At 56.0% G+C, this 9,644-nt stretch overlaps 1 protein-coding gene across 1 annotated transcript in view; it reads right to left on the minus strand.

Moving 5' to 3' along the window:
- Positions 1-9,355, minus strand: part of ATP6V0A2 (ATPase H+ transporting V0 subunit a2) — a 29,392-nt gene extending 20,037 nt beyond the window's left edge. The window contains exons 1-4 of the mRNA XM_037160915.2: positions 9,026-9,355; positions 4,937-5,015; positions 2,106-2,203; positions 688-825 (exon numbers count right to left, since the gene is read on the minus strand). Coding sequence (XP_037016810.2) covers positions 688-825; positions 2,106-2,203; positions 4,937-5,015; positions 9,026-9,142 — 432 coding nt within the window. The 5' untranslated portion in view covers positions 9,143-9,355. The remainder of the gene's footprint in view (positions 1-687; positions 826-2,105; positions 2,204-4,936; positions 5,016-9,025) is intronic.
- Positions 9,356-9,644: the final 289 nt, after the last annotated feature.

Genomic DNA, 9,644 nt, shown 5'->3' on the forward strand with positions numbered 1-9,644 from the left:
CATAAAAGCAGAGTCATAGCCCTGGCTGGTGTGGCTCAGTGGATTGAGAGCTGGCCCGAGAACCAAAGGGTCACCGGTTCGATTCCCAGTCAAGGCACACGCCTGGGTTGTGGGCCAGGTCCCCAGGAGGGGACGGGTGAGAGGCAACCACACGCTGACGTTTCTCTCCCTCTCTTTCTCCCTGCCTAAAAATAAATAAATAAATAAATAAATTTCTTAAAGTAGAGTTACAATCTCTGTCGTCCCATTAATCCAAGGTAATTTTTGGACACGAAACTAAGTTTGGAAGAGACGTCCCCTTGATGCTCCGGTGAATGCAGAGACACCACGCAGGCTGTTCTCTGTTCTCATAAACTAGATTCTTTTCTACCTCCTTTACTCTTAGCAATTTGGAAATAAGAGCAATTTTAGAATTGAACTTCTTCTGTTCAATTTTTTTCTCATGATCATAAAAAGATTTTCTTCAATTGCAAACTACAGCATTTCACCAAGAGGATGCGCTGTCACGGCTAAAAACAGCCGACGCAGGGAAAGATGGAGCCCTGCGCCTGTCTGGCCCTCCGGCTGAAAACCCGGCCACGACCAAGCCCCTCGGGGCACCCGCAGCACATCGCCAGGACCTGAGAGCAAACCCGGGCCCGATGGGAGGGGACTCCCGAGGCAGAGGGCGGGCCGGGCCGCCCGTACCTCCACGTTCCGTCTCACGAAGGTCCTGGTCACCCTCAGCATGTGGGTGTACTCGATCAGCTCCAGCAAGTTCTTCCTCAGCTTCTCCTTGTTCTTCGTGACCTCGCGCAGCTCCACCTCCAGCTTCTGCAGCTGCTCCTGAAACGAGACGGCAGTGCCTGGAGCCCGAGCCTGGTCTGACGGCCTCCGGTCGCGGCTCTGAGGCGGCCAGACTGTACCGCAGCGGGGACAGGGAACGCAACAGGCTCTAAAGCCCACCGTCTGCTGCTCCGCGTGAGGGCGGGTGACTGCGGGGGTGCCGGGTGCAATGCGCAAGAAGGCCAGGCCTCCCCACCGGGCTGCACTGACGCGGATGCGGACGCCTCTGGCGTGCTGTGCCCCCCGAGCCCGCCTGGCCTCTCCCCCACATCACGAGTCTCCTGTTTTGGGGCTGCCTGCCCTTCCACTCACAGTGCAGACACAGGTTCAGGTCCCCTGTTATAAACACAGGTACTACTGTCTCTAGCTTACGTTTCCACACAGCCACACTGACAACAAATTGGGCACAAAAATTCTTAACAGCGCTTAAACAGAAAAACAACAGAGGCAGAAATCTGAGAAGCAGACGCCTGGCTCAGGGAACACGTGCACTCCGACAAGTCCGGAGACACGCCATACGCGTGACTGTGCTCCAAACCACAAACAGCCAGTGACCGCGGCGCTCGGAGTCATATCCCCACCGCCCTGCGCACAGGCCAACCCGGGCAACCGCCTTCCACGGGTCTGGCTGTAGGACTTCCCTCGGGTCCACATGCGCACCAAATATACAGTGGCGACCTCCTAGGGGACCCACGGGGTGGCCAGCAGCGGGGTGGCCTGAGTCACACAGTAGCGACCCTTGGAGAGGGGCTGTCAGGAGCTCTCGGCTCCAGCCAGGGTGATACTTGATCAGGTGACCGGACTAAACCTCAGGGGTCACTCATGTCACGGGTGCGAGTGTCCTCACAGGGGAACGCTGTGTCCCCAGCACCTGAGATACTCAACTCCAGCAGAAGGAATTCCGTGGGCTGCCCACCTGGAACGACCCTTGCCTCCTGCTGGCTTCTGAACACGAGAGGGGAGGCTCCGGGAAGTGGGGACAGGCCCGAGCCTCGATGACTCGCCGGGGGAGGCGTGCTGCGGCCTGGAGGAGCCCCGGCCGCCCACGCAGGACGCCCCTGCCCGGGAAGCAGGCCTCACGAGCCGGCTCTCCTTAGCCCGCGTCAAACACCCCAGGAAAGGGAGCGTGCGCCTCGTGTTTTAAAACAAAGCTGGGTTCGGGGAAAGTATGTCACAGGCGGTCTGCCAGCACAGGGCTCTTGCGTTGGCATTCCACGGTTTTGAGAAGACAGACAGAGAAGCAACATGAGGTGAGTAAATAAGCCGACTCTGAGAGTTACCTGCATTTCCAGAACCTGCTTTAGAGGCGGCGCGGGAGGACTGGCCTCTCCCTCCGGAAGCGGGATATCCGCTCTCTGGATCTCCTGGACCAGGTACGCTGCGGAGACCAGAGGCACACAGTCAGGTCACAGCAGAGTAAGGGACGCGCCGGCCTGCACTTGCACAGCCCACTTCTCCTGGGCCACCCGCAGGGGAACGTCCAAAGGCGCCAAAACCCCTGCTTGTGTCGACAGACCCACAGGTCGCCCGCGGCGGCCTCCTCTCCAAAGACGACGCTGCCCAGACAGAGCAGCAGGCGGTGACACCAGAAACGGGACCTGGGGAACGCACCCCGACACTCCCCCCTTTCTCTCCATTCTGACACTTGAGCTGAAGGGCCCTGGGGCCGCAGCGGTGTCTGCAGGTGCAGAAGGAAGAGCAGGTGCAGGACACACGTGGCCGAGCCGGAGCAGCCCAGGGACAGAGCTGCCATCGTCCCCACCGCGACTGCGCAGAAGCCCCGCTTCCTCGGCGTGACCCTGTCTCCCCATCCATCCACCCCCACTTCATCACCATACACTGAGGACGTCAGATGGCGGTCGGCAGTGACCTGCCTTCAGAACGAGGCCTTGGGACTGCTGACCACACAGACGGCGTTTTGGTCACACTCCAGACACCATTTGGGCCTCGGCTGGTGGGGCTCCAGGCCCAGGACACCCAGCCCACCGACCACACCCTTGGGAACCCGCCTGACCACCCCTCCCCTGACGCCCCCCACTCCACCAAGACCAGGACCCCGCGGCCGAGCACACCCGCCTCCCGCAGCCCCGACACAACGCATCCCCCGGACGTCATCGGGGAGCCAGGTTTTGGCACACCGGCTCAACCGGGCCCCCGGGTTCAGTGCCGCTGCCTGAAACAGCCTTTCCTTCCTGGGCTGCAAAGTCCTGCTTGTGTTTGGTGGGGCTTCGACGCGCACAGGCGAACAAAGCCGCTTGGTCTGGTGACACCACCCGGGACAGCAGATGCCGCAGGAGGACGGGAGTGCCCACCGGGACAGTCACAGCCTCCGCGCGACCCGAGACACGGCGGAAAGCCAGGCACTCCGGTCGGCACCCACGAGTGTGATGCTTCCACGCAGCTTCCCTCCTGCCCTTGAAACCCGGGGTCGCCAAGCCAACAGGGAACCAGCCAAGATGAAATTTTTTGATTAAAATTTCCAATTCCGTGAAGTGCTTTTTCCCTGGTAAAGTCATCACCGGATATGATATTTTGATAACTATCATATTTATTTACCAAATAAATATAATATACTTATTTATGATACCTGGTAACAGTCATCGCCAGATATGGTATTTTGGAGACGTATTACTAACTTCATTTAAAAAAAGAAACTCTGGTTTCTCCTCGGGTCACATAAATTTTTTGCCTCGAAATAAAAAAGAAAAAGCAAAAGCAAGAGAAAGGCGAGGCTGCCGTACCAACGAGACAGCGGGGGAGGCACAGGGTGGACACGGACGCACGCCGCCTGCACACACTGACACCTACACTCGAGAGCCCTTTTCTCCCCAAACCTGCCTCCTCTCTGAAACAAGTCTACGCTCAGGAAGTCCTGGACACGGCTAGTGTGTCAGCCTCTCTCCCTGCCTTTAAAAACCTGGTTCCGAACACGTGGCCTGTCCAACAACCCACACCGGGCGGCAAAGCCAGGAACACGATGTCACTGTGTCACGGAGACTCGCCCCCCGCGCACCCCAAGGATGTTCAAAACACACGATACCTGGGTACTCAGTCAGGGGCACTGACCCCTTTTCCCTTAAAACTGTCAAATAAAAAAACGACAGCAGCCAACACAACAACAGCCATCCTGTGTGAATGAATCAAAATTGTGCCTATTTTTGTCAGACTGGCAAAAACACACGCTCGGCAGTGGGCCACGGAGTTTTAGCGACAGTCCACCTGCACTGTGAGACGGAGGTGGCCGGAGAGGGCTGCTCTGTCCCGCTCAACTGCCCCTGCAAGCAGCCCTCAGACACAGGAAGCGGCGAGAGGTGACTCAAAGATCACGTCTGTCTTGAAAATCCCCAGTTAAGAAACGTAAACTCCGCAATCATCATCGGCCACTAGAACGAAAAGCCACGGTCTGCACCCCCCAACTCTCTCGTCCCCACGTTTTCCTGTCCATCCTTCTCTGAACAAGTGTTGTTCTCCGGCCGTGGTCGGAGATCATGTTCACCCCCATCCCAGTGGAACCTCGGAGCCTGAACTGCTGCCGGCTCCTTCCGCCCTGGACGGTGAAGCGCACGCAGGTAATGTGGCGGCTCCAGCTGCTACGGGGCCTCAGGGGCCGACAGTCGGGAAACCACGATCTTACACCTTCTCAACGGGAACCTTAGGTCGAGGAATGACTGTCGACCAGCCCGCCTGCCGCTTTCCACCTCCTGTGTGCACTGGTAGAATGGTTAAGTCACACGTGAACGTGTACACTCTGTTTTTAAGTTACACTTAACTACAAGGCATCGGACGCATGCATGACGGCACGTTCGTGCAACGCATGGCCTGCAGCCAATGGAAATGCTGACGGGTCAGTGGCTCCCTGCCGTGAAAAGATGCCAGTGCCCGTGACAGAGTCACCTGGCAGACCCGGACGTGAATCCCTCCCTCCACAGGAGAGCAGTAAAAGGCATAGAAAAGCAACATAAACCCAGGTTAACAGTGTTTGCCTCTGAAGAGTGAGAACACGGGCAGTTTCTTTCTTCTTTTCTGTTTAATCTGCATTTTCTAGTTTTTCTCAAGGGAGCAGGGTTTGCTCGTATAAAAACGATGATTGAGGTTATGAAAATAAACTCACCCAGTATCCGCTCCAGCTCTTCGCACCTCTTCACCTCGCCGACAAATTTTCTTTGGAAAGAACTTACATTCTGGTTGAGCTGAAAAAAAGAATAGAAAAGTTTCTTGGAACACTCTGAAACTAAAAAAAAAAATGAACTGATTTAAAAAACAAAGTATTACTGGAGAGGGTCTGCGGGAGCACAAACCAACACTGCCCGCCCAGAGGGCCACTCGGCAACGGCTACCTAGACACCCGAGAGGTCCCCTACGGCCCAGAGTCATTCCACCGAGAGATTTAGCCTCAAGAAAGATGACAAAGACGGACACGGGTTTGTCTGGAAGACATGGATCTTGGGAACAGAGAGAAGCCCATTACAAGGACACGGATGCAGGAAATTGCATGCTGTCCTTACACCACAGAGCACCCTGTGGTGACACTCAGGAGGACCCACGGACGCGCTCGGCGACAGAGGCAGGCAGAAAGGGGCACCGGGTGTGGTTCCGTTTCTAGGAGCAGGTCCAGGAGAGGCAGACTTGCAGGCTACCTGGAGGCAAGCGGCTGCCTGGGGCTGGGGGAACAGGGGGGCCCACTGTCCAGGAACAGGGGGGTCGGCCAGGGCGACGGACACACAGCCCAGTCAGTTTTCTCAAAGTCAGGGAACTTCGCGGCTGAAACGACTGGGTTTTATTACAGACGCCAGTGAAGTTGTACAACAAATATGAGTCATGTAACTTATGCACTTTTCTTAACTCTAACTGTTGTTAATCCCCCACTGAAGACACATTCATTGGTTTTAGAGCGGAAGGGAGAGAGAAACAACATCTGCCAGTTGCCTCCCGAACACGCCCCGACCAGGGACTTTGGCTTTCGGCACAGCCAGCCAGGGCTATTGTGCCCTCATTAAAAATGACGTTTTAAGTGACTAAGGCATTTGATTTTATTAAGAAATTACTTTAAAATGTTAGGTGTGATAATGGTATTATGGTTACAGCTTTGAAGTGACCTTACCTTCGAGAGATACTTTCTGAAACAATCTGTAAATGAAAGCACACACCTGGGACTGGCTTCGCAACGCTCCTGGGGGTCGGGGTGGGAGTGGGACGAGTGGCCAGAGTGTCTCCTGCGGGGACGCAGGCAGCCCACACACCCTCAGCCTGACTTCGCACACCAAGCTCAAACCCATAAGCAACAGTGTGAAAGAATATTTAATAAAATCGAGAAATGATTCATGATTTGTGTCTAAAAAAAAGATTAAAGATATTTTTGGTGTGGTTCCAATTACATAAATATGTATGTACATTTAAAAATAGTACTTAAAAATTCACGTTTGGCCAATATTAACTGAAAAGTTTATTTCTAAGTATTGGAATCAGAGAAGTTATTATCTTATTGTTATATTTTCCAAATTTCCCCAGTATATATTTTTTCCGCATATATTTCTTTCCTTTTTAAATATTTTATGTTATTTATTTTTAGAGAGAGGGGAAGAGAAGGAGAAAGAGATGGAGAAAAACATCAATGTGCCTCTCACCTGTCCCCTGCTGGGAACCCGGCCTGCAACCCAGGCATGTGCCCTGACTGGGAATCGAACCTGCTACCCTTTGGTTCGCAGGGTGGCACTCAATCCACTGAGCCACAGCGGTCAGGGCCCAAAGGTACAGTTCTTGTTCAGTCTTTTGAATTCTTTTTAAAAGAATTAACCACAAGAAGGATTTAAAAAAAAAAACCCTGTAATTTCACTTCTGTCTGTCACAGTCACATTCATTTCTGGAGCTCACACTTGTCTAAAGTGACCACTTTCCGGTTCCTAATGCTCCAGGGCACATACATCTGTTCCCACCAAGCTGAGCAGGTGACGGGGAAGCCCAGGCGTCAAAACCCGTCACGAGTGACGCCCCGTCTCCATTCCCATTTTCCTTCCCTATCAAACACGGTAAGTCTGAGTGGACCGTGGCTCTCCAAACAGAACCCTTACGGAGAGGCAGGTGTCTGCGGCCACGCCACCGACGTGGGGGGGCCGGGAAAGCTAGCGCCCCCACCTTAGGTGTGGATTCACTGCTTCCTCCTGGTAGGCAGTTTCTTTTACAAAGTTTTATTTCTCTTTCCTTTTTAGGGAGGAGACATCACCCTCGTTCGGGGCCAGTGACAGGAAGTAGCTTCACTTGAAGCCTAACATTTAACCCAGGAAAGCCAGAGGCTGGGCAGGGGTGTCCGGCGCAGTTTTCACTGATCTGCACCCTAGTCCCCACTGTGGCGGCTGAGGGACGGCCGGTGGCAGACTGGCATCGAGAGAGGGGCTCGCTGAATAACCTCTCCTCCAGGTCTGCTCACTGGCTGTCCCTGCAGACACCCTCGGCCCGCCTCCTTTCCCTCAGGACTATCTTTTCAAAAGCGGAAAATCATTCAGCCCATGCAAGCCAGAAAAAACTGAGGTCAGGGACCCCATGAGGCGAACACGAAGTCAGCAAAACGCCAGGAAAGTGCATGAAATGCCAGGTGTGATGGAAGGTCCTGCACTGGCGTGTTGCGGCTGCTCTTGCACAAGACACCCCCGGCCCCTCTCACCCTGCTCCGAAAACCCAGCGCCCCATGAGAGATCATTTAGCATTCCGGTTTTACTTTCCTTCCAGGAAGAGATGCACTGCACTCTTTCTCCCCCACTGATTTTCAGTTCGAAAGGATCCCAATGTCGAGGCCAGCAGCGAAACTGGAGTCTGGGTGGTGATTAAGGCACTGGTTCAAACCTCTGAGATTCGAGCGGGCGGACCTCCTGGCTGGAGCTCTAACAGGATGGAACAGGTGTACCTGCCCCAGAGGAGGGAGCGCCTTTATGGGGGGACTGTTTCCTGAGCCTCTGAGGTGCTACTCACAGCTGGACACACCACCTGCCAGGTCAGTGGGTACCAGGTGCTGGAGCCCCAGTGGCTCCAGGAACCAGGAACAGATCGGGGCCTGGCCTGTAGCCTCACCTGTCCCTCTGGGTATTCTCTTGACCGAGACTGCCTTACAGTGCCAACCAAAGATCACCAACATCAGAGCTGGGGGAGGGTGTCCCCCTTCAAAGTAAAGTACGCCCCACCCCGCAAAAAGATGAAGAGAAACAACCAGGGGATGAGAGCTGTGGCCCAGGAAAGGAAATGTCCACCTAAGTGACATTTCAGTTCCATGAGTAAGTACCAGGCTTAATAATCTCCCTTCCACACCCAGCTCTTCCCGATCCCACTTCATAATCAGGGTGTTTATCTGCCTCTTCCCAGGCAGCGAGCAACCAGAACACAGGGACCTTGTCCTCCTTGCTGGCCACTGAGTGCCCAGCACCAAATCCAGCATCTGGAACAGAGCAAGCCCTCAACAAAAGCTTGTGGCTTCACTCAACAGATGCCCATTAAGGCCCACAAGTGCCAAGGGCTGCAGGACTCAGGAGTGAACAAGTCTGCAAGGCCCTTACCCTTGGGGGTAAGCAGTCCCTGGTGGAGACAAACAATAAACAAGAGATACATAAACAAGTGTTTATTGCTACTTGTTGGTGAGACAGCTCCCACTCCCTACCAGGCAAGAGTCCCACACCAGTGAACGAAATCGACAAGGATCCCTTCCCTCCAGGAGCTTACACAGGCTCACTGCCAAGTCAGATTCTGGGCTCACCGGCCACCGCCTTCGCCCAGACCTTCCCAGGGCCGGCTCCTTCCCATCAGGTCTTGGCCCAAAGGTCCCCTCCTCCGAGAAGCCCACCTTGACCACGACCAGGCAAGCCACTCTCATACCGGCCCCCTTTTAAATTTCTTCAAAGCAATTTTCTTCTTTGACTTATTTTGTCCAGTCTTTGTCCCCCACCACCCCCGTAAGTTCCAGAAGAGCTCCGAGAGGCCTCATCAGATTTGTTTTCCTGCTTAGCAGGCGCGTAAGCATCTGATGGCACAATTCGAAGTTGCCAAAGCCCTTACAGAGCGTTCCCAACTAAGGCGGGACACTGGGCTCGGTCCCGCTCTGCGGCAGCTCCGGCCCGGGGCCGGGGACTCAGCTTCCCGGTCTGGGAAACAGGGGCAGCGGCGGGGCCCGAACTGGGCGCTGGCAGAAAGGGGGCCCGAGTCTCCGGGCGACACTCACATCTCGAAACTGGACCAGGCCCTTCTCGCCCAGGGCGCTCAGGCACTCGTAGGCCGTGCCCGACTGCAGGAAGAGCTGCGCCAGGCACATGCTCTCGCTCCGGAACAGGGACCCCATGGCGGGCCAACTCGTGCCCCTGCGGGCCCGACGGGCGGCGGCGGCTCCGGGCGGCGCGGGCCCGCGCGGTCAGCGGGGACGGCCCAGGCTTCGGGCTCCTTCTGCCGCCTGGCCGCGGACCCGCACCATGGGGCTCCGGGCTGCAGCCGCTACCCCCAGTCCTGCTGCCGCGGCCGCCGCTCCGGCTGCCGCTCCAGCCGCCGCCACTGCCGCGTGAGGCCCCGCCCCCAGCGACGGCCGGTTCCGGTTCCGCCCCCCTGGGGCCGACCAATGGCGCCCGGAGTTGCGGCGGGACGCTGCGGCCAGGGGGCCAACCGACGCCAACCCGGCGGAAGACCTCGGGGCCGGGACGTTGAACCGGACCCGGAAAAAGGGCGGCCACTGGCCCGGGTGCTTAGTGCCATGAAGTTCGCCCGGCGAGAGCACGCAGCCCCGGGGTTCAGGTCAAGTGACCGAGCTGTGCAGCCCTCCGCATGGGCGGTGTCCGAACCTGGCCGACAAC

The sequence above is a fragment of the Artibeus jamaicensis genome, unplaced genomic scaffold (assembly GCF_021234435.1).
Source record: "Artibeus jamaicensis isolate MK-2021 breed Jamaican fruit bat unplaced genomic scaffold, CSHL_Jam_final contig_525, whole genome shotgun sequence".
Taxonomy (NCBI): Eukaryota; Metazoa; Chordata; class Mammalia; order Chiroptera; family Phyllostomidae; genus Artibeus; species Artibeus jamaicensis.